This window comes from Pteronotus mesoamericanus, unplaced genomic scaffold, assembly GCF_021234165.1.
Source record: "Pteronotus mesoamericanus isolate MK-2021 breed Mesoamerican mustached bat unplaced genomic scaffold, CSHL_Meso_final scaffold_408, whole genome shotgun sequence".
In the NCBI taxonomy this organism is placed as follows: domain Eukaryota; kingdom Metazoa; phylum Chordata; class Mammalia; order Chiroptera; family Mormoopidae; genus Pteronotus; species Pteronotus mesoamericanus.
The window spans coordinates 1372644-1397217 of record NW_026555315.1 but is presented as its reverse complement, the minus strand read 5'-3'; the positions used below and the strand labels follow the sequence as shown (position 1 = coordinate 1397217).

At 55.8% G+C, this 24574-nt stretch overlaps 1 protein-coding gene across 1 annotated transcript in view; it reads left to right on the top strand.

Moving 5' to 3' along the window:
- The first annotated feature begins 2036 nt into the window (after nt 1–2036).
- The window catches only part of RPTOR (regulatory associated protein of MTOR complex 1), a 137990-nt gene continuing 115452 nt past the window's right edge, over nt 2037–24574 (top strand). The window contains exon 1 of the mRNA XM_054593278.1: nt 2037–2981. Coding sequence (XP_054449253.1) covers nt 2820–2981 — 162 coding nt within the window. The 5' untranslated portion in view covers nt 2037–2819. The remainder of the gene's footprint in view (nt 2982–24574) is intronic.

Genomic DNA, 24574 nt, shown 5'->3' with positions numbered 1-24574 from the left:
GGGCCCAGCACGTGGCTGGGACAGAGTCCCTGGAGGGGGACATTGTCCTGTATCCCCACACCGGGCTGTGCTATGCTCTCATCGGGGTTTCCGGACTTAGAAATACGGATCCCGAGTCCCTGCCTTCCCTCTCCCGTGGCTCAGTCCGGCCAAGGTGGGATCCAGGCATCTTTATTTTAAAATAGCTTCCGCAGCGATTCTGACAACCTGCCAGGTGGGGGCTCCACGGGCTCCTTTCCTGGCTTCATGGAGGTCGCCAGACAGGCGAGGCGCTCCACAGGTGAGGAGGCTGGGTCTCACGCAGAGGCAGTGGGTCCCGGAGGTTGCAGAGGGGGTTGGGAGTGAGCTGGTCCAGCGCTGCTGCTTTTCGGCAGCTCCAGCCTCTGGCCAGTGTGCCCGGAGCAGTGACCCGCAGCCCGGGGGCCCGGGCCTTCGCCGCGCTGCGCTGCAGGTGCCGCTGCGACCTGCCGTCAGGTGAGAAGAGAGTCTTCTCAGGACCCCCAGTCCCAAAGCCCCTGCTGTCAACCCTGGTCTACTTTGCCAACACGCAGAGTAGGGAAAAAGGAAGGTTTTAGCCTCCATCTGTGTTTTGGAGACCTTGTCCTGGGCTGTAATGGAAGGCTTAGGCTCACAGAGATGTCATAGCAGAACCCATGTTTGGCATGGTAACGATTTAGTCCCAGAACTTCTGGCAGACGCTTGTCGCGTGCTGGGCAAGGCCCATCTGGGGTCGGTCGGGCCACTCCCTCGGGTGTAGACGCCATGGGGATTGTGATAGGGGCCACCGCATCCTGTCAGAGCATGCGGAAACCACACCGAGAAATGGGGCATCCTCCAGAGCCCACCTGGACCTGGATCAGTAACACAGCCAGGGGTGCTAGACTCTACTCTCCCTACGCGCAGCGACCACGGCCAGCTGTGCACGGGCACCTTCACGGGTTCAGTGTGTCCTTCAGGCCGAGTGTTACCGCCCCAGCTTTGTAGTCGAGCAAACTAAGATCCAGCTGGCTAAAGAGCAGGCCACGGCCCGGAGTTGCAAACTGACCCGGCCGAGCCTCCGCCGGGTGGGCCTGGCGCCAGGGCGACCCGCGCACCTGTGCCGTCCCTTGGTCGGCGGGCTCCCGGGAGTCCAGCCAGGCCCTCGGGCAGGCCCTGCAGGCCAGGGTTCGCTGTCCCTCCGGGCCCACGGCTCTGCACGCGCCCAAGGGATGCGGGGTCTCGGAACCTGCAGCGGGGCGAAGGGCGCAAGGGGCGCGCCTGCGCGCTGGGACGCGCCGCCAGGCACTCGGCGCAGGAGCCAAGTCGGGACAACCATCAACCGGCCGGGAGGGAGGTGGTTGAACACAAAGCGGTCGTCGTTGAACTTGTTTTTCCCCACATTTTAAATGACTTTATAAAAAGATTTTATTTATTATTAGGGGAAAGCGGGGGGGGGGGGGGGGAGAGAAACATCCATGTGTGGTTGCTTCTCGCGCGCCCCCTGCTGGGGACCAGCCCGCAACCCAGGCCTGTGCGCCGCCTGGGAATCGAACCGGCGACCCCTTGCTTCGGAGCCTGGCGCTCCATCCACGGAGCCACACCAGCCAGGTTTTTCCCCAAATTTAAAAAAAAAAAAAAAAAAAAAAAATCTAATCGATACTGTGGAAGACACTACACGCACACCCACAAGCAAACTGGCAAAAACCAAAAAAGACCCCTCTCTTCTTTTTTAACATCATCAGTGGCTCCTTCTGAAGCTTTTGGTGCCTTTTCAACATTTGGGAGAAAGCAACAAAGGGGTCGATCTCTTTAATTTCAGAAGCACATACGTCCACGTTAAATAATGAAAAGATTTTTTCCAAACTTAATTTACGTAGTTGCATTTGTAATATTGATTTTGATATCGTGCAGTGACGGAACGACGATAAACTGGAAAGCAGAACTGTGGTAACCACGGTAACGGGACGGGGCCAGGACCGCGCTCGGCGCCTCCCGGGAAGCGCTGCTCGCACGCTCTGACGTGGTTTGGCCTGTTCCCCACGCCGTAGGGCGCGGTGCATGCTGGGCCTCGGCAATATGGCGTCCTCCTTGATGTGCTGATGAGAGGAGTTTCACTGTAGCTTCAAACCAGAGGACAAAACTCCGCAAACCCAATAAGCCCACGTTACCCGCTTTCTGCGCGGCTCCGTATCGCCCGTTTCTCAGGACTCGTTCTCAGGCAGGAGAGGGCCACGGGGCCGAGGGCCAGGACCGGCCCGGTCGCGCGGACCCGGGGCTGAGCAGCCGGTGCGGGCGGGCACCATGGGCCGGTCCTGGCTCTGGTTGCAGCAGCTGCGGCGAGTGCGGGACCCGCAAGGCTGAGCGTGGCCGGAGGAGGCCCGAGGCCCTCTGGACCTCTTCCCTTCGGCCGGAGATCTCCGCTCAGACGTGAACCGGCGGCTCGAGCGAGCGGCCTGCCTGCCTGTGCTCGGAGGCCGAGAGCAGGGTCATCGCGAGGCCTCAAGCGTCGCACGCCTTTGACAGCTAGGCCTGCGGCCCCTCCGGGCGCGGACGGCCTCTGGAGCAGCCAGCAGCCCGGGGTCCGGGGGCGTGTGCGTCCGTGCGGCGCTCCCGGGGCTGCCCCGTTTCCCACCTGCTCCCCCCAACTCTGACGTCCCGCTCGGAGTTAGAAGGATCTCAGCGGACTCTGTGCATGAGTGAGGGGCTCCGCGTACGCCTTCCATTTCTTTTTCTGCTCCCCCCTTTTCTTTTATTTCACCACTTCTGGTACACGCTAGCCTTTAAGGCTGGAGGTTCTCGAGCGCTTGCTGCCAAGGACTCCCCCACCCCCACCCCCCCTGATGGAGTCCGAGATGCTGCAGTCGCCCCTTCTGGGGCTCGGGGAGGAAGATGAGGCCGACCTTACCGACTGGAACTTGCCTTTGGCTTTTATGAAAAAGAGGCACTGTGAGAAAATTGAAGGCTCCAAATCCTTAGCTCAGAGCTGGAGGATGAAGGATCGGGTAAGTGGATTCCGACTGCGCCCCTTGGACCTTGGTAGTGTTTCAACGAAGAAAAAGTTCACGGCCAAAAGCTTGTCCTTGGGAAAGTGGCGCTGCTTTTTCCCAGCCACACGTTACAAGTTAACTAAAAAGCACAAACCATTTCAGACTCCAGGTTTTGGTTGACAATGTGAAGGCTGTTTTGATTTGTAGTTATGCACTGGGTAGTGTTAATTCAAGCTAAGTTTGATTTAGACAATAAAAGTTAAGCAATTTCGCAATTACAGCATTGCAAGTATTTACACACTGCGGTTTACTTAGTGCTGTTAACACTTAGTGGAAAAACAACTTGTGATGTAATATTTGTCCCCACGTGGTCAGCTTATGGCGGTTAGTTCACTCCTGTCCGAGCTGGGTGAAGCCCAGAGGCGCAGTATGATATGCTCGGAAACAAGGTTACTGGCAAACGTTCAGCAAGTAACAAGTTAACACAAAGTTATTTTAAAGTTACAATGAACTTCACAGCCTTCTAAACAATTTGTCTTGAAACCAGGTTTTCCTTCTTTTATGTGGTGTCATGTTGCTGTGACTTGGAGACAGAGTATCTCCAACAGCAGTTAGAGAAGTCTGACCGCTGGCTGCGGCCTGGGCCCAGGCTTCAGGAGGCCCCTCGTGCTGGAGTGTGGGCAGCGGCTTGCCAGCAGGTCCTAGGAAAGGAAACAGCCAAGTTTTTCACTGTGTCCTTAATCAGCCACCGCCTGTTTTCTGGTCTCCACAGCAAATGGGTGGGACTGTCTCATTATGCACACTTATCATTTGTCTTCCTGTGATTTATTTCCTCCTTCAAGACTGTATTTATGCGAACATTTTGGTGGTATAAAAGGGGTAGTTGGTGTTACAATTCAGTGATTGTGCTCGGCTTATGAATATGTATGTTTATATAAGATTATTGTGTTTGGTATACAGTGTTAAGTATACGTAAGGTTACCCTTATGGTAATTCTAGTCAGTTAATCACTAGTAACCAGCGCTGCAGTTATTATTGATTTGGCTTACTTTTAAAAGGTTAGGAACATCTGTTTCCTCCAAAAGTAGTTAAAAGAGTAAAGAGGACCCTGTTTGGGAGAGGCTGTGTAAGCGTGTCTTACAGGCTTCTTTGGTGCTGATCACGCAGGCCAAAGCTTTTGTGATTGCTCTGCGCATATGGAAAGATGTTTACTTTAAAAGTTATTGTCCAATTTTTTTTTTCATTTTATTTGGAGGGCATTTTTTTTCTCTTTTGATGTGTGGTTTCCTCTGCTACTCTAAACACATGCTCAAACCGTTCACAAGTGATTAATGGATACGTATATTTTTTACCTTTTCATTAAAACATTAATCTGTGAATGATCAACATAACCTCAGACTAGCTCTTCACAGGTTATTAGGAGAAAGAGAAGCTCTGTGAGCCTGAGTAATTACTGAGATTGCTACTTAGAAAAGAGCCAGGGGAGAACTTAGCTGTATCTGACATTTGCAAATTGTTGGTGAAAGAGAAAACCAGCAGCTAACGGTGTGGGAAAACTTGGCACCTCAACAGTCCTTGTGGTATCGTTCCCCTGATTAGATCCTGAGGGGCTATTTTCAGCACACCCAGTGGGCCAAAGGTTGCAAATGCAAATGCTGGTAAGATGTAGACAATAGCAACAGAGAATAATGATAGAGGTTGGGGGGAGGTGGCAGCTGACCTCTGCCCCGTGCCCGAGTCTCTGCGGGGTGGGAGCTCTGGGCTCCGAGGAGCCGCGCAGCAGCAGGGAAGAGGGCGTTCAGGCCCCGGCTGGATCTCCTTTCCTTTCTCTCTTTTCTTTTTCTTTGAGAAGCCAGAAAACCTTTCTTTAAAAAAATTTTTTTTAATGTGAAGCCTTCCAGCTTAAAAATATTGGCACTAGTTCAGATATTACAAAACACAGAGCTGGTTCTGGCCAGTGGGCAGCCTCTGCTCTGCTCTGGCGCCTGCGGCTGCCCGGCTGCTGGCGGCCCTGGGCACAGGGGCCTGCAGGCCGCCGGCCGGGGCTCGCGGGGCTGCCAGCGGCTACATGGAGCAGTTTTGTTGCAAGGCAGCAGGCGTGGGCCTTCCGTCCCGTGCTGGGACCTGCGGCAGCGATTGTCAGCTGGTGTGCTGCAAGAATTCTTAAAACATGCGGTAAATACCTGACTGTTTAGTCAGGGGCGCTGACCTCTTTTCCCTTGGATCGTCAAATTAAAAAATGACAACAGCCAACTCAACAATAGCCACCTCGTGTGAATGAGTCAAAATTATACCTATTTTTTTTGTCAGACTAGCAAAAAATATATTTATTGGTGTGCCATGGAGTTTTAGCCACTGGTGTTGTGTCCTGAGGTGAGAACGGGTGAAAGCCACTGACCTGTCCCCGGCATGCCACTGGCCGCCCTAAAGGCAGGGCTGGTCTTTGCATCCCCCTGCGGTCAGCGGGCACCTGCGTGCACGTCATCTTGTGTGCGTGTCAGCGGCTACTGATGAGATCAGGAAACCCGGCGATCGTGCTGCCTGTCACCTACCGGGCCCCGTCAGCAGAGATGGGGACTGAATCCTCACGGGCGCTTTATTCAGATGACAGGTTTGTACCCCAACAGACCACCTTGAATTACATTGTTAACCGACCCTTTTTATAAGGAGAAGAAACGTGTGGGTCAGGGGCTTGGAGTTCGGGGCGGGGGAAAGCTGATCGGATGGCAGCTGAAGCGTTTCCTTCCACTGTGCCCTGGGCGGTGGTCTTTATCTGCGTCCTCTCTGCGCGTCTCACTCTGGAGTACGATGTCTCAGGTGCCATCTTGATGGCCCGCGTCCTCCTGAGGCACAGAGGTGGGACTGCTTGTGGTCTCCAGGAGTCAGGGTGGCTCAGAACTTCAGTTCCCGAAAGAGTAGCTTTTTACGTGCATTGATTACTGAGCTTATTAGTAATCAATGCATGTAAACATTGAATCCCCCATCACTTACTGGAGTCCTGTTTAGTGGCCTTGCTGAGGATTCCTAAAATTGACATCTTCACTAAAGTGGACTGACCACTCGAAAAAGTTTACTGCCACTGGGCGTTCAGCATTCTTATAGGGCTGTAAACATGTCCACTCTCCGTTGGCATCTCCACAGCCTTTGTTTCCAGTCAGTCCTGGTCTTCAAATGTCACTATTACTGTGTCCTAATTACTAAGTCACTGTTAGTTTCATACTGTTATTATCAGCTTTGTTTGGTTAATTCTACTAAGTGTGGTGAGGATGTGTATATGCATCAATAGCCTGTGTACCGTGTAATTTTCAAATAACTAGACTTATATGAATTACAGTTCAAAATGAGCCATTCATAGGCCTATGGCTAAAACAGACGTTTATGAATGTCCCCCATTTGTGGTTCACTGTGCTCCTTTATTGCTACCACAGCGTTCGTTTTCCCACCAGAAAGGGGGCACGCGGGGACAGCCGGTCTCAGGTGGATCTTTTGCCTCGCGTCTGCGGGCTGGAATGCGGAAGCTTGGGAGCTGCGGCTCCGGAAGGAAGCCCCCGGCAGACGCATTTCACTACCTGAGGGGATAGCGATGCACTAGTGGCCGGAGGGCTCTTGCAAAAGTGTGAATCGGATTCCCTGGTTCCCTTGCTGGCCACCACCCCGGCCCCATCCCACCCCCAACTCCCAAGTCTGGAGTAGCAGCCAGACTCCTCCCCCTGGTTCGAAGCTCCGTGGCCTGGCCCCACCTGCCTTTCTGTGTCTTGGCTGGGAAGGCCTAGCCTGCCCTTCCCGCTGACCCTGGGCACTTGGCTCCTCCTCGTCTTTTGCGCTCAGCTGCCGGGTCTCTTCCTCAGAGGCCACCCCGTTGGAGGCCGCTCCCAGTCACCCACGATCACTCTCTGTGTCTCTGTTTTCCTTTGTGCTCCAATCCCCAGAACTGAGCTTTTTATCATAAAGGACCTTGTCTTTCCTAGTACAATACATAGGACAGTGCTTGGTACATCGTGGGGAGTCCATCAAAATGTGCTGACGAAGAAATGAGTCGTGTGTGAAGGAAAGGGCTTCCACTGAAGTCTCTTAAACTCGATGCGCCTCAGGTTAGTTTGGGATCATCGTCTCCACGTGCCTGATGAGGCACCTGAGGCTTTCACTAAGTGGCGAGCCTACGGTAGCGTAAGTTACGTGGCCAGCAGTGAGAGGAGGTGGAACTTGAGAAACAAAGCCAAGGTTAAAAACAAGCAAACGAACAAACAAAATGACCACCGTGTCTAGACTGACAGATTCAGGTCACTCGCAGTGGATACGTTCGGCTTTGCTTGAGAATGCCCTGATGGAGCAGGAGAAACCGCTAGTTTCATTCAGTGCTGGCTCTCGGGTACCTGCCTTGCTGGTCCTGTGTGCCACGGCTTTGCCTGATGACCCGGCGCCACGCGCGGTGGGCTGCGCCTGGCCCGGAAGAGGCTACCGGGCCAGCTCCGCTTCCCGGGGCGGGGTGCTCGCAGACGTTTCCTTGAAATGAGCGAAGTGAGTCATCGCTTCCAGGAAATCGACTGAGCGTGTATCTGTTGCCAGTGGTAAAATGTGGGCTTTCAAGTGAAAGTTAAGCATTTTGGGAGCCCCATGTCTGCCCCTGTGGGTGTCCCAGCTTCGCAGGACATCAGGACTTCTTGGATGGGCGGGTCATGGCCAGATTGATGAATGGGGTTTTCTGCTCTTGTGGAATGAAACGTGTCCACATTTGGAACAGCTGCATAATTCACAAACCCACATTTGCAAGTGACCAGTCCATGATATTACAAACCCATCCACGGGTACAAAAATCCACTCAGAGTTAGACCAAGGGGTTTTAACATAACAGGGTATGAAAAGTTCATTGCTGTGGTTTCAGTAGATTAGATTTTATGTTTTATATTCTGTTGAGGCAGATTTCAGTCAACCTTCAAGAAACTGTCATTTACTGAGTTTGGGTGCAATGTCAAAGAGTATTCTCAATTATTTAGCTGTTCTAGCTCTCCTGCCTTTTCCAGCCGCGGGAGTCTGTGGGGCCAGGCTGTCCTCGGCCACTCCCGTCAGGACGCCCGGACGCAGCGGCCAGATGCAGGCCGCGCGGCCCGCCCACCTCCTCTCGGGGCTGCACCGAGCGGCCGGCAAAGCCAGGGCGCTCGTCCAGTGGCTTCTTGGAAGTGCAATTATTTATCATTGAAATCTTTTATTTCACTATGTAATGAGTTTATAGTTCTTAAATTAGTAAAAATAGTACCTTGTTTTTAACCTCTCATCTGGAGAATACTGACGGATGTAACTCATGACAAAGCTCTGTGGGAGTCTTTAGTCATCTTTCAGAGTGTGAAAGTGTCCTTTTAGGAAAAGTTTGAGATTTGTTAGTGTAATTAAAAGAAAGTGGGCATCCAATCTGAGTTGGGAAGAAGGGCTTGAGGATATCAGGTAGTTGCCCAAAAATGTCAGCAGTGACTTGAGCAGAAGTCAGGTGACAGAATTGGGAGGCATCTGTGACATTCCTTCGTCCCCTGAGCTTGTGCGATGGTGAGGACGTCGGCCTTGCATGGGGCCACAGAGGCGTGAGTGAAGGCCCTGCCGGACCCAGAGGCCAGGGCCTGGACACTCCTGATTTCGAGGCAGGTCAGCCCATAGCCGGGCCCCCGCGGGGGGCTGGAGGGCCAGCGGAGCCCATGGACCGAGCGGACGTGTCGGCCAGAGTGGTGTCTCTGCGCCTGAAATGTGGGAGCTGCCGCTGGCGCTTGCTCGCGGGCCTCGGGAGCCGCGGGGGCCCGGCCACGAGGTTCTCTTGGTCCCCCTTGAGGCGTGTGCAGTGTGCTATTTGGAACCGCGTGCTGTGTAAGGAGAGCTCCGAATCCGGCGAGAACGTCTCTGCCCGTCCTCGCGGGGCGAGGGACGGGCGGGGTGCGCTCTGGAGCCATGTTGACAGGTGCATGCAGGTGGTTCCCCCCCTCCAGTTCCAGTTCCTCAGAAATGCGTTTGGGCTCCACCGCACTGGCCCTGGTGGAGCTGCAGCTGGACCCCTTTTCTGTTTTGTAGGTCTCGTTGAGCTTATAAAAAATGCTGGCTGCATAGGTGCTCGGCCTGCCGTGTTAACCCTGCGCAGGACCTTGGACTGGACAGGCGGGCACCACATTGCCAGTGTGATGCTCAGGTCCTACCCTGCGCTGTCTGAAAACGGGGCTCAGTCCTCTCCCATGTTCTTCAGGGACGTGCGGGTCCCCAGGAGCCTTCAGTCCCATTCACGTACTCTGGTGGTTGTTTTCCTGTGAATAACGCTGAGTTTCGTCCCGGCCCGAAAGGAACTTACTAGCATATTAGCGCCTTCTTTGAGAGCTCACCTTCCAGCTTGGCTGCAGCAGGTCCAGAGCAGAGGCTGGCAAACCCTGGCCCGCAGGCCAAGTCCAGCCTCTGTGTTCGTTTCTGCAAAGCCTTTGGGAGCCACATCAGCCACATAGTTTACATATTGTCTATATTGCTTTCATGCTACAGGGGCAAAGTTGAGTCGTTGAGATAGACCGTATGGCCCACGAAGCCTACAACATGTACTCCCTGGCTCGTTACAGACAACACTGGGTGACCCCTGGTCTGGGGCAGCCTGAGCTCCAGGCTGGGTGGGCCCCGGGCCTCAGGGGCGGCCTTCCCAAGGCTTCTGCATGTTCCGCGAGGCCTCTTCCTCCCAACTTGTAGGGGAGTGGGTGGTTCCCAGCCTCACCCTGTCGTTGCTGTTCTTCCCCCAACCTCCTGGAGACCGGGACTGCGGCGCGCCTGCACCGCCAAGGACACGGGGACCCCGGGCGGTTTCCACGCTCCCCTCTGTGTAGCTCTGTCCCTGTGGGGCCGTGGCCTCCAGGACTGGCCTCTGCCTCCTGGGTGTGGTGGCTCTGTCCCCCGTTGCTGGGGCCCTGTCTCCTCCCAGCCCGGCCACCCTGCAGCCTGCTGCCTCCACCCCCTTTCTCTTGGGCCACATTCTGCGACGCCCGTTGGTCAGCCCTACTTGGCTCAGCCTTCCAGCTGTGCGCAGTGGGGGCGCTTACCCGGCAGCAGGAGCTGCCCCTTTCCGGGAGTGGGGGTCCCCCGCGCGATGCAGAGGGATGGGCGTGTTGGAGACAGTCACGCCACGTGGCCAGGTCACCGCGCGTTGACCAGGTAAGAGCGGCAGAGGCCAACTCCCTGCGGTTAAGAAATAGCATGTGTGGGGTCATTCCTTCCGTGGGCCCGATGCTTCCCGTGTGGGGTCCCCTCTCCTGCCGAGATGTGGCACACGCTCACGGTGGCATCGGCGTGTCAGGTGAGCAGTGCAGGCCGGAGTCCGGAAGACCTGGGCTGGCATGACCTCTCGTCAGTCATTCACAGGCCCAGGGTCGGCGCCTCTGTCCTGACAGCAGCATCGGCGTTTCACGTGGGCGCTGCAGAGCCAGGTAGGTCTCAGGCTGAGACTGAAATAATCGTTAATCATGTAAGAGGATTTAAGCCTAAACCCCTTCTTGTTGTGGTGTTGCAGCTCTAAGGGGGGCAGCAAGGCTGTGCGGCCTTAGAATGGGATTTGACTCGCTGCCTGAGGCTTTTTAGTTAATTACACAGAAATCCTCTTCTGGTGTTGGTAACCCTTAGAGCCCAATAAGGAATTGTCTAATCGCTCTTTTCATTTTGATATTTTATTTAAGAAGGTACTTTCTACTCTTAATTTGATTTGATTTTCTTAAAAATTTATGGGCTAAAAATGCTTAGAGCATCTGTTCAGTTTAATCAGTGTTTATGAAAAGAGCACCCATGTGACCCTCGCCCGGGTCAAGAAACGGGCCAGGGGTCCTAGAGATCCCAGACGTCGCCCCCCTCATTACGACGGCTCCCGCCAACCCTCCTTCCAAGGGGCAGATGCTACGTTGACTTTTGGGGTGACACTTCTTCATCTTCCTCAGTGGTCTTCCCACCTGGGCACGCACTCCTGAAGCCTGTCCTGGGCTTCGCCCCCACAGTAGAGACGAGTGGCGCCTGTCTGTACTGCGTGGGCGTCTTTCCTTGGGGCGTAGGCAGGACGCCCCAGGCTGTGGAATGTGTGCAGGAGTCGTTCCCTCTGCTGTGTGACATCTCACCACGTGTCCGCCCCACTCCCAGCCCACCGCCCTCAGCTGAGGGGACTGCGTGTCCTGCTCCTGAGCCCTGCGCCCTGGGCCGAGGGGGCGGAGGGCCAGGCCGGGGTGTCCTCGCACCTGCCGGTGCTCAGGAGCTGGTGCGCGCACCAGGGGCAGGCAGGCTCAGTGTCTACTCTGTCTCTTTAAAAAATAAAAGCCTGTTCAGTCTTTTGCCCATTTTTTCTGTTGGATTGCCTTTCTTTTACTGCAGGCCCTTCACGCATTTCAGGCGTGTGCTCTCCGCGTGAGGTGCGCCTCCTTTGCTTCCTGGGGTCCCCTGCATCCTGGCTTCCGCCCTTTCCTCTAGCTCAGCGCTCTGCCCGCCTGGGTTCAAGTCCCCCTCCCCCGACCCTGAGGGCAAGAGGGGGCTCTCCTGGGTTCCTGCCTGTCTCCCATCGTGTGTGCGCAGAAGGTAGGGGCCCAGTTTCCTTTCTTTCCCAATGAGGGGGTTTAGTCGTCTCCGCGCTTTTGCTGAAAAGCTCATCCCGTCCCTCAGCTGTGCGTCCCTGTCCCTACCGGTGTCCGTCTATCTGGGCTTTCCGCTCTTCCCCAGCTTCGGGACCGGGCTTCACGGATATACCCACCAGGGCGTCCTCCGCCTGTTCTCTCTGGGGGTTTCTTGCTCCTGACCTTTTGCTCTTCATGTGAGTTTAAGGATTAGCTTGTCGGGTTCAAAGAAAGACAATCTGTTGGACGTTTGATGGCGCCAGCACACTGATTTGGGGAGGTCTGACACACTCCGACTTGGAGCGCCTGGTCCGCGAATGCGGCAGGCCTCCTTCGTTTGGGTGGTTTCGTTCTCCCGTGCCTTCCCTGAGGGAGGCAGCGCGCTTTCCCTGAAGGACGTGTTCCCGCGTCTTGCTGGACTTCTTTCAGGCACTTGGTGATATCTAAAATACAATGAAAATCAGATGTTTAAAAGGCACGATTTAGGGTGTTTTCCTAAATTGTGCCTTTTAAACATCTGATTTTTAGTTGTATTTTTCGCTGGCTTACAGGAAGTAAATTTTTGTATGTTGTTCGATATGCAGTGTTCACAGCACCTTCCGTCTCACTGGGAGCCCCCCCACCCTCCACCGCACGAAGCTGGGCCGGGGGGTGGGGGCGCAGAGAGGCTGTGAAGCGGTCCTCACTGGCTTAGCAGGGGCTGCTGCAATCACAGGGCCCCTTGCCACCGTTCCAGGCGCTGTCCCGCAGGTCAGAGGGCACGAGCCCACAGGATGCAGCCCCTGGCCTTCCTGAGCCGGGCCAGGGCCCAGAGCTGCAAAGTCAGCCCAGGCCTCCCGGTCCTGTCCGTGGGCGGGTCCGGCTTCCCGGTCACTTGGAGTCCCGGAGGGGGTCTGTCCACATGTCTGCGTGGAGTGATCTGGGAGTGCCTGGTAGGTAGGGCCTGGCTTTTAAAACATCTTATTTTAACAGTCAGCCTTGGCTCAGGGACAGTTTCAGGGACATTTATCTAGGTTTCAGACTTATAGGCATAAATGGTTCATGATATCCTCCTGTGATCTTTTAAAAGCCCATGGATTTGTGTATTGTTCCTTTTTTATTCCTTCATTATTGAGTAATTATACATACACTGTTTTTCTCAATTCTTGCGAGAAGAGTGTCCATTTTATTAGCCTTTCAAATATCCATCCAGCCCTTGGCTTTTTAAATATTCTATAGTATGCTATAATATGTCAATAGTTCATTAATTTACTTTAAAGTCTTATTTCCTTTTTTCTGCTTTCCTTGGATTTATTTTATTGCTTCCCCCCATTCTTTTTTTTTTAGATTCTATTTATTTATTTGTTTTTAGAGATGGGGAGGGAGGGAGAGGGAGGGAGAGAAACATTGATATGAGAGAGAAACATCGATATGAGAGAAACATCCATCAGTTGCCTCTCATGCTCCCCGACCAGGGACTGAGTCTGCAACCCAGGCCCGTGTCTCCCCCGGAGTCAGACTGGCGACCTTTCCCTTTGTAGAACGACGCCCAACCCGCGGAGTCACGCTGGTCAGGACTTTCCCCTGGTCTTGAGAGGGAAATTCCTGAGATGGTTGCTTAGCTTATTAATTTCCAGTGATTTTTCTTTTCTAGTATAGGCATATTATTATAATTATTTAAATTGTAAACTACACCATTAAGTGCTTAGCTGCATTCAACAAGTTTCGATGTCATAGTTTTGTAATTCAGTTCAGATTTTCTAAATTTTATTTTGACTTGATTAATTTATGAGTAATTTAAAAATAAGCTCCATAATTATTTAAACATAGAGGAAGTTTCCTAGGATTGGTTCTTGATTTCTGGCTTCACTGCCTTTTTTTTTTTTTTTAAACATTTTATTTTTAGAGAGAGGGGAAGGGAGGAAGACAGGGAAACATCTGTGCGTGGTTGCCTCCCGCGCGCCCCCTGCTGGGGGCCCACCCGCAACCCAGGCCTGCGCCCCGCCTGGGAATAGAACCGGCGACCCTTTGGTTCTCGGAGGCCCCGCTCGGTCCGCTGAGCCTCGCGAGCCAGGGCCCGCCTGAGGGTTTCAGGCGGCAGGAAGGGGCTGCTCCCGGCTCAGCTGCAGGGGAGCCCCTGACGGCAGCGCCCCCGAGAACCCCCGTGTTGTGGGGCGTGTGACTCGCCGCGGGAGCCGCTGCCTGAGCGTCCGTCAGGGCAGGTCCCGGGCCCTGCAGGGCCTGCGCGCCATCGCTGGGCTCCCGGCTGCTCCTCGTGGCTCTCCCCACGGCCGGGCGGCGCGTGCTGCCGGGCTTGTGTCTCAGGCCCGCGACCCTGCCTCTCCCCGGTGGGCGGTCGGCCCCGGGGCCGCGCGCCTCCTCCCGTCAGTCGTCCCGTCACGGACCTCTGTGTCCTTGTGCTTCTCACGTGTCCCCGTGAACAGCTTGTAGGTGGAGTAAGAAGATCTGGCCGAACAATTTTTGTCTCTTAATGGGAGGATTTAGTCTGTTTACATTTATTTGGACTTAAATCTGCTATCTTATTTTGTGTTTTCTGTGCCTGTACGTGTTCTTTTTTTACGTCTTTTTACGGATTGAAGATATTTACTACTTAATGTGCTTCCTTTCCCTGTTCCCGGCGGAACGGCGCTGCGGTGGAGGCGCGGAAACACGGCCTGGCGCGGCCCGGGCCGGCACCTGTTTCCCGGGCAGCGTCGCAGGCCCGCGGGGCCCTTTCGTTCCTCCTGCGTTGGTGTCGCTGTGCGCGGTCTTCTCTCTCCGGCGCCCCCGCGCACGTGGCCCTCGTCGCGGCAGAGCCCGCCCCGTTCTGGGTTCCCGCCCGCGAGCCGGTCGCTCGGCGTCTGTCCCCTGGGAGCGCAGGTCTAACGGGGGTGAGGAGGGTGCCTCTCACTGCCTGGGAGCGCTTGGCGTTTCCTCCCGGAGGCTCTGCTGAGGCCACCGTCTCCGTCACCTGAGAATGGCTCCCCTCTGCGCTCACTCCGGCAGGGCGCTCTCCTGGGCTCGGTTCCGGCCCGGCCCCCGCCCTCCGTGGCCGGCCCTGCCTCCCAGGCGCTGCTGTGCCGCGCACGTCCGCTGTCCGTCACGCGGAGGGCAGCTGTCCGTCACGCGGGAGTCCGCTGTCCGTCACGCGGAGGGCAGCTGTCCGTCACCCGGAAGTCCGCTGTCCGTCACGCGGAGGGTGGCTGTCCGTCACCCGGAAGTCCGCTGTCTGTCACGCGGACAGCGGCTGTCCGTCACGCGGAGGGTGGCTGTCCGTCACCCGGAAGTCTGCTGTCTGTCACGCGGAGGGCGGCTGTCCGTCACGCGGAAGGCGGCTGTCCGTCACGCGGAAGTCCGCTGTCCGTCACGCGGAAGTCCGCTGTCCGTCACGCGGACGGCAGTTTTGAAACTAGCTGGACTCGGGCTGGCGCTCCCCCGCCCTCTCCCGCTGCCCCTGCGGGCGCAGCGGGCGGCTCCTCTTTGTCCCGTGCAGCCCTCTCGACTGTGTCCCAGCTGCTGTTAGTCGCTGAATTTCCCCACGTTCTTACTGTTTAATTCTCTCAGTCCATTGTGTTCTCAATATTGTTTTATTTGTGTTTGTTGTGCCTTAGAAGTTTATTTGGTTTATTATTGGGTCACTTTGCTGTTCTCAGTGTTTAGTTTTTTTTAAAAAGTCCTTGTTTTCAGAGCGAGGGGGAGGGAGAGAGGGAGAGAAGCGCTGCTGCGCCGCCTGAGCTGCGCGGCCGCCGCCCCTCCGCTGTGCGGCGCGGGGCCCAGCGCGCTGAGCCGCACTGGCCGGCGCTCTCCAGTCAGCTTTGATTTGCCTTTTACTTCATTTGAACATGTCACGATGGCATTTCATTACGTGTCTCCCGTTGCAAGTCGCCGTTCTGCGGGTCCCCTGTGCGCGGCCGCTGTCGGCCGTGGTTGGCGGGCGGCTCCTGCCGGCGGCGGCTGCTCTCGCCGGGGAGGCGCCTGTGGGGCCAGGGCGCCCCCGGCTGGTCTCTGCGGGCAGGGGCCCCGGCCTGGGACCGCTGTAAACACAGGCGCGGTCGGGGTTCCCTGGGCCGCCGAGAGCTGGGACCCCGCTTGCAAAGCCGTGTGGAGCACACGGGGGCCCCCGCACGTGGGGCCCCCCGTCAGATGCCCCAGGAGGGCGACGGCGGTGGGCACGGCAGTTCCGTTCTGGAGCGGCGGGCTCGTCTCAGATCCGAGAGCTGGCAGTGGCGGCCAAGCCCTCCATGTTGTCCGTGGGGTGTCTGAAAGGCGGCCTTGTGAAGCGGCGTGTCTCGGCACAGCTGACGAAAGCGCACGGCGGCCGCCTTGGGCTGCAGGCCCCGGGCCGCGTTTTGTTCCTCTGCTCCTGGCACTGCCCCCCCCTCCCCCAGCGTGGCTGCGGGGGCAGGCGAGGCGCGGCCCCCTCGGGCCCCAGCTTAGGCGGGAGCGCCCCTCTGGGCCTCCTGGGCCCTTTGCCCTCCCCGCTCCCCCGCCATGACCCGTCAGCAGCCTCGGGGGCCTCGCTCTCCCTTCGCTTCTGGCCTTGCGCTTTCTGTCCGCCTGGGCAGCTCCTGGGCGCCTCGGAGGAGGCTGCGAAGCGGAGGCGCCGCGCGATCGCCCGCTGCCCCGCCCCACGCGGGAAGGCCGGCCCGCAGCCTGGCCCTCATGGTTCGCGTGCTTCGCTCCTCTTGGTTCCCTTCCCCGTCGCCTGTTAATCACACGACTAGATGTGAGATGGTTCCAGAATTGCAGTGGTGCCCGAGGCAGGGGCGCTCTGTCCAGTGCTGAACTTCTGCGTGTTATCTTCACCAGAATAATTTTAGAAGTGGAGTTACTTTGGGGGGCTAGCAGGTGGGGGAGGGGTTGGAATATGCTGATCACGTTCGTGTGCTAGAACTTTTAAAGAGGAGAATTAATTGTTGTAGCAATACTATTGTGGGTAGCGTAATTCCCATTCTTCTTTCTTCGAGTTTTTGCTAAGATCACGCGAAGCTTTGTTTCTGTGACTCGCCCGTGGCCGTGGGCGCGTGAGCCGCGAGAGGCGGGAGAGGCCGCAGCCCCGGCAGCCACCGCAGGGAAGTGTATGAAATAGTACTTTCGCTAAATTGAAAATACAGGAAGGCCATATTTACTGAGTTAGGGAACTAAAATGAGGTTAATAAAATACGAGTTCAAAATTTATAGTGCATTAACTTGCATATAAATAGTCATAATTTTAAAAAATGATATTACTTTTTTTGTGTTGCAGTGTTTTTTATTTCAGGCTTTCCGCTTACTCCCACAAATTTATGTCCCCGTGTGAGAGGGTAATAGTGTTAGGAGTTATGCGGCTGTCGACACGCACACATGTACGCACACGCCCTTTGAAACCGCGACGCCCAGCACGGGCGATCCGGCAGGGACGGGCCTGCCTCCCAGGCTGGTGACGGCCGGCTCCACGCCCGGCACCCGGGCCGCCTGCTGCGGGGAGCACCAGTGGCCGCGCTGCCCTGTGCTGGGATGCACGTCACCTTCCTTCTGTGGTTTGCAGTTCTATCAATTTTACCTTTTAAAAATTTATGCTAGTAAGAAAGCCATTTCACAGCATTTTTTAAAATCGAAGACAATGATAATAGTAATGAAATAATACTGCAAACTTCTTGAATGAATTTTGGAGTTTCCTGTCATTTTTAAGCCCATATATGATTACACTGCTGCCATAGGACATTCATAGAGTTGCCTGACGGCTCCTCGGGAGTCTGCCTTTGTCTGCTGTTGGGTGTTCAGGCTACGTGTGGGTCCTTCCTGCATTGTGAGCGATTTCATCAGCAGGGATCCCGGAAGTCAGGTGACGGGGTGCAGGACGCGGACACCTGCAGTGGGGCTGAAATGGCCAACCCCTGGGAGGGCGATCGGCTTTGCTCAGGCCTCACGGTTCGAAATGTTAACCTTACCCCAGACGCCCTCACAGACCAGCGCTGGACCATGGGCCTGGGCGCCGCGGCCCTGCCGTGCTAAGGTCACGGGGGCCTTTCTGCAGGGAGGCGGGTGCCCGCGGCGCTGCCCTGCTGAGGAGGCTGCCTGGAGGCTGTGCGTTTGAGCCGGGCTGGGTGGACCAGGCAAACCGCAGCCTCACACCTTTGTTGTTGTTGTTTTTTTTTTTGGTCCTGAATGCAGTGTTCCTTCTAAGTTGTAAAAAGGAGCAAATTAGCATCCTGAGTTGAACTTTAATGAAGTTTACTTTTTGTTGTTCGGGATTTTACTGAGAGCCACAGGGAAATGACTCACTGGTAGGCTGGGAGAAGGGCTGCCGAATCCTCCTCTGGGCTTTGAAGGTCGGAAGGAAGCTGAAAAAATGTAACAACAAACATTTAAACTGCATGGGGTGGCTCACTAGTCACTGCCTTTCAGGATGTGGGGAGTTCTTGTGGGGCACCTGCGGACCCCCACGGGGCCCTCGGGGGACGTGAAGCCTGGGAAGACTGCGATTTCTCCTCTTGGTGTCACTGTGTGTGCCTTGTCCCAGGAAAGTGACAAGGAAGGTCCTGTTCTGCTGTGTTCTTTTTTTTATTATCTTCGCCCGTGGATATTTTTTCATTGCTTTTAGAGAGGAAGGGAGAGAAACATCTATGCAAGAGAGAAGCATCAACAGGTTGCTTTCCATAAGTGCCCAGACTGAAGACTGAACCTGCAACCCAGTCGTGTGCCCTGACTGGGCATTGAGCCCCTGACCCTTCGGTTACGGGATGACGCCTCTACCAAATGAGCCACACCTGCCAGGCCTTATGTTCTCTCTCCTTTCCCCCTCCATTTCCTCATAATCCCTCCTTTTCCCGAGGCCCTGCCGACTGCAGAGCCGCCGCTCGCGCGTCTGTCCGCGTGCATGTGCGTGGCCTCGGTTTGGTGCCCCTCTGACCTAGGGTTTACTTAGAAAAATTTTTCATCATGAGAAAATGGGAATTGTGTTCTGAACTTTTAATTAAATCAAGTCTTTGGTAGTTGGTGAGTCATGAACCTTAATTAAAATAAATGATTTCAGATGTGTTGGGATATTTACTGACAAGATGCTGAACCAGAGTTCAAACATTTAAAACAAACGACAGATGTTTGTATCATTTCATGACATATAGAAGGAGCACAAGCTGGTTATGGCTGGATTTTGTATCCTTTCCCCCAACTTCCTTACGCTTTTCCAGAAGAGAAGGAGGCTTTGCTTTGATGGGAATTAGTCACTGAAAGCTGGGGGCGGGGGCTGTTGGAAATGGAACTAACAGGAAGCCATGCAAGCGTGCTCTGCCTTTTGAATGCCCCACATTGCCCCAGGGTGCTGGTGTGTTGCTCTCCCCGGTGCCCCGACCCAGAGCTGCTGGTCGTGGGGCCGGCTCTGCCCACCCCCACCAAGCTGGGGCTGTGGGCCAGTGCGTGTTGTCACTGTCTGCGCCTGGGTTTACGGGCCTTTGATGCTCGTGTAGCTTCAGGGCGGTTGTTCTCAAGGAGAATTTTATTTAGGGCTATTCACACAGGGTTTAGAAATAAGACTTCAATTTTTTTTTATTTTGTTGATTTGAGAGAGAGAGAGAGAAAGACAATTTGTTGTTCCACTTATTGATGCATCATTGGTTGCTGCTCATCTGTGCTCTGACCGGGGATGGAACCCACAACCTTGGCGCATCGGGACGATGTTCTAACTGACTGAGTTCCCGGCCAGGGCAGAAATATGACATTTTACCATCTGTAGTTGTGAGGAGGACCCCGGAGATTTGCCTAATAGAGATGTGATTTTTAGATTGGATTTTAAAATATTTGGGTGCCTAGTAAACACTTTGGTGAAGAGAGGTTCGAAACTCACCATATTCATGAAAACGTTCATTCCCAGTCTTGGCACATGCATGCGCAGTCCCCTCCGAGACCTGAGCACAGGGAACTAAATACTGTTTTGACGTTGGCTGCGTTCCCTGTTCTCCGTCGCGGCTGGGAACCTGCGTTTCCCGCATCCATCACCGCGTCATTTGCAGTTTGTCAGAGGAGCCGCGCAGCGGCAGGTGGAGGGCGAGAGGCAGTGTGCGGAGGGGCCAGGAGGACATCCATCCTCGGCTTCTGGCATGGAGCTAATTGTTTGGTTCCGCGGGGAAGCCATACGTTAACGCCCCCTCCGCTGCCCTGACCTCCCCCACGTGCCTGCCTCCCGCGGGCCCATTCGTCTCCCAGACCGAGCCTGGGAGGCAGGAGCTGCGCTTGAGGTGCTGTCGATTTTGCTAAACCGAGACCCGTACAACTGGCTGGATGCCTTCTTCCGGCCCAGTGCCCCTGCTGCGGTAGCTGCATCACGACTGCAGGGGACATGGGTGGCCGGAATTCTGCCCCAAAGTGTCCTTTCTGAGAAAATACAAATTAAAGAATTAAAAAGAGAAAATAGCAGAGAGGTTGGGGCATGCAGGCGCCCTCTGTATTTCTGAAGAGCCGCTGCAGCTGCCCGCTGTGTCTGCGCGGTCACACCTCACCTGCGGCCCGGGAGGCCCCTGGGTCACGCTCCCAGGCGGGCACAGGCAGCAAGGGGATGTGCATCCCCGTGCTCAAGGGGCAGCTGGACGGTCGGTCCCGGGGTCGACTGCGGGCACTCCCAGCCCTTTAGGCTCGTCTGTTTGGTTTTTCCCAGGCTCGGTTTTATGTTCTCAGGGACCTGATCGCACTTTGCCACGTGTTACCTACACTTGCTTCTGTCCCTCAGACCAGATTTTAGCATTCGCTGTGGCGAGAGGCCCTCCCGCCCCCTTAGTGCCCGGCGTGTGCGGGAACTGGTCTTCAGAAGATGGCAACGGGGTGCGAACCGCACCAGTCGGGTGCCCCGTCATCTGTGTGTTCCTTAGTTGCCTCCACACGCTTTCTCACCGTGCCACGCGCTCAGGAAGGCAGGTCACACAGGCGCAGAGTGAAAGGAAGACCCAGAAAGGACGCTGGAACCATCGGGGCCAAAGGGCAGCAGCTCGTCCTCTGTTAAAAGCGCCTGCGCGACGACACCTGAGATGCATCTGGTGGTCGCGCTCCGTGCTGACGTGGGTGCGCGTCAAATGCGCGGGCCGCCGCTTGTTCCCTTGTTCCACAGCTGTGGGATGGTTGGGGTTCCTAGTGCTTGTATATTGTGAGCACGCTGCTATAAACGTTTTCATATGTGAGGTCTGTCTGGAGGAAGTCCAGCCGTTGTTAGTATAGGGAGTGCAGTTTACCTTACAGTTTGTGACATCGGTGTCACCTGGCAGTCAAGGAGGGGGGCCTGGAATGCGCATGTGTGAACCATGACGACTTCACTGCACTAGTCCGTGGGGCCAGTAGATGCCCCCATTGAGTGAGCATGTGCACTGTGTGGCTGTCACATTCAAAATGCTGAGTGAGTAGAGCATTGAACCTGCATCAGATTTTGCATCAATCTTGAACATTCCTCCATGGAAACTATTTGGATGATTCAGAAAGCCCCAGCTACGGGCAACTGGTGATTGACGGCTTCATCACAACACGCCCGCTCATGTATCATGTCTCATGCAGAGTTTTTTGGTGAAACATCAAATCACCCAGATGACTCAGCCCCCTACAGCCCAGTTTTGGTGCCCTGAGACTTCTGGCTTTTTCCAAAATTAAATCACCTTTGAAAGGGAAGAGATTTCAGACCATCGATGAGCAGGAAAATACGATGGGGCAGCTGATGGCAATCGGGAAAGTTGGGTGAGGTCCCAAGGTGCCTGCTTTGAAGGGGACTGAGGCGTCATTGTCCTGTGTACAATATATCTTGCATCTTCTTCAGTAAAGGTCCCTGTTTTTCATGTTGCATGGCGGGACACCTTCTGGACTGACCTCATCTGTCTTTTGACCTGCACATGTACAGGTTTTGTGGGGAAGGGGAGGTCTAGGGCCAGAGTAGCAGGCTACTAGGGTCGCAGAAGTTCTGTTGTCGAAGATGCTGCAGATGCCTCTTCAGGGGGTTCCTGCTGTTCAGGGAGCTCCAGCGTATCCCCAGGAAAAGCACCTGTGACGCCGCACAGACGCCTTCGAGCCGAGGGCCAGGCCGCCACTGGCAGCGGTGCCCGCTCTCCCGCGGCGCTCCGGGCCCGAGCCCGCAGCGTCTCCGAGGTCTGCCCGGGGTGGGCGCGTTCTTCACCGGACGCTGCTTGTCCTTCAGAGACCATCGGAAAGGGTTTCTCAAAAACGAATGAAGTGAGCCTGTTGCTCCGAGGGAAACAACTATGATATTTTTGCCAATGATAAAATGTGCGCTTTTGACTGAAAATCATGACAATTTGTGTCTGCGCTGTGAACTGGTAGAGCCGCTCCCTTCCGCCGAGAGGCAGCAGCGCGGAGCCTGTGGCGGCCTCTTCCCCCCGCCCTGTTGGGACGGCATGCCGGCCCTTCGTGGCACAGAGCGCGCGCCCCTCGGAAAACTGAGCGCTTTCATTCAAGGTGCCCCCCCAACCCCCCCCCCCACCCCAGCGCTCTGCCCTCCCCGTGGTCCTGAAGCCTGGCGGACTGCGAGGAACACGGGCGGTGCGGTTCCGTGGGAGGCTGCCAGGTGGTGAGTGGGCCTTCTTCCCATGGAGCACTTGGAGAGAGAGCCCTGCAGCATCTGTTCTTGCGACAACCGTCCCCTCTTTATTTCGGGGTGTGTGTGTACTTCAGAAGTTAGAGATGGGCGGTGATGAGAACTTGCGGGAAGAGCCCGGCGAAGGCCGGCTGTCTGTGCGCCTGAGAGTCAGAGAGAGAGAAGACTCGGCTGGCACACGAACTCGCCCACGGGCAGCACAGGCCGTCCTGCCTGTCCACCGTTTCTCACCAGGATTCGCCGGGTGGTGCTTGCCGGGGACGGGAGGCAGCCGGTGCAGCGTGGACACACTCAGCGCTATGCCTCCTGTCTTTGAGCATGCACCAACCTTATTTTTTTTTTTTAAGATTTTATATATTTATTTTTAGAGAGAGGAAAGGGAGGGAGAGAGGGAGGGAGAGAAACATCAGTGTGTGGTTGCCTCTCACGCGCCCCCTGCTGGGGGCCAGGCCTGCAACCCAGGCAGGTGCCCTGACTGGGAATGGAACTGGCGACCTTTCGGTTCACAGGCCAGCGCTCAGTCCACTGAGCCACACCATCCAGGGCTCAACTTTTTTTAAAAAACGATTTTACTGGAATTGTCAAAAGCGTTTGACATTGTGACGCTTTGTTCTCCTGTTCACATGTGTGTGATAAAATAAGGCAGAAATGCGCTTGGTCACCCTGCCGTTGAGGTCACGGCCGCCCCCAGGTTACTCAGGTCAGGGGAAGGATGCTGCAGTTTAAAACGTTTTAAAGCTTATCAAGTGGTTGGGTTGGGGGTTTCTACTCCAGTGTGACAGTGGGATTCAGGGTGATTTTCTGCTTAAAAAAGAATCAACCCTGATATTAGCCCCCAGTTTTTTCTTAAATATCCAGTTTTATTAGGTGGACAGAAAGTTGAAGCGGAATCAACAGCAGCCTGGGGCGGGGGTTGGGGGGCCGCACCCCACTGGACCTGGAGAGGATGAGCAGGGCTTCCAGGCGCAGGGGACACTGACGCCGATGTCCAGAGGGCGCGGCGGGCGGGGCGCGGGGAGCAGGGCCGGCAGGCCGGCTGCGGGAGGGCAGCGGGGCCGTGGCGGTTTCTGAGCTGGCGGCAGCTGTTTTCCGGAGACACGTCTGAGCGGGGCTCGTGGAGGGCAGGGGGCCGGTAGACGTGGACGGAAGCAGGCGGGGAGCAAGGCCTCAGCGATGCCGTTCGTCACAGGGCTGGGAATGGGGGTGAAGAAGAGACTGAGGTGGAAAGTCCCTGAGGCAGAAGAAACCAAAGGCTTTGGCAGCTTATTTAATGGAAGTGACGGGGTGAGGGGGAGCCCAACATAACTAATTTTCAAATTACATTTTTAAATTTGTAATTTGATTTTATTATTTATTTTTAGAGGGAGAGGATGGGGGGGGGAGAGAGGGAAACACCGCCCGATGGACCGGCTGCCTCTCGCACGACCCCAACCAAGGACCGGGCCTGCAACCCAGGCGCGTGCCCTGAACCGGGAATCGAACCAGCAACCTTTCGCTTTGCAGAGTTTTGCTCAAGCAACCAAACCACACCTATCAGGGCTCAAGTTTTAATTTCTTTCAAAGGGAATTCAACGAGGCAAGGAGAGCCGGCCCAGCTTCCCGGGCCGAGCTGTCCCGACTGTGTGTCCCTCCACGGCCAGCACTGCTTTCTCAGAGCCCAGAGCCCCTCTGATGCCGCGAGGCCTCACAGTTCATCGGCAGGGCTGGGGGCGGGCGCAGGGGGCGGCCCTCCGTGACATTTTCACATCAAGGTGCCTAGGAGGGTCAAGTCTTTTTCGAAGGGCAGCTCAGCGGGCCTGCTCGCTGACGAAGAAAGTGCTCTCCACGCTTGGCATCTGCGTGTCCCCCGCGTAGCCAGAGGCCGGGAGACCGTCACCGATAGGGTCACGGCAGAGGCCGGGGGAGCTGCTCAGGAACAGAGTCTCCCCGTGAGGTGTCCTGAGCTCGGAGAAGGACACATCCTCACTCCCAGGTCGGGAGGTTGACGGTGGCAGGGCCCACTGACCTGCGTGCTGGGCAGAGGGGCTCCCGGGAGGGGCTGAGGAGAGCCACAGTCACATGGCACAGGATGCTCCTGGACGGGGCTGCGGCTGGACGGCAGGCGACAGTAAGACCCTGCTCCTGGCAGCCTGAGCCTCCCCAGGGGCCCTGGGGAGCTGGACTCTTCTCCCATCTCGAGCTGGTGACAGGGACCATGCGTCCTCCGCGGCCTGGCCGTGAAGGCTGTCCCCTGGGTCTGCTCGGGCGCTTGCCCCAAAGCAGCCACCTTGCAGCGAGGAAACCTGTGGCCACGTGCTGGTGTTCCCGTGGACAGCCACAGCCACCGTCACCACCAGACGTGGGGGTGAGGAAGCTTCCAGGGGGACCCCCTGAGTCGCCAGCGGCCTGTGCGTCCTCAGCAGCTGTTGCCTGTGGGGTTGGTGATCGTGATAACACGTCGTGCCCGCTCCACCGCCTGGCCACCTGTGAGG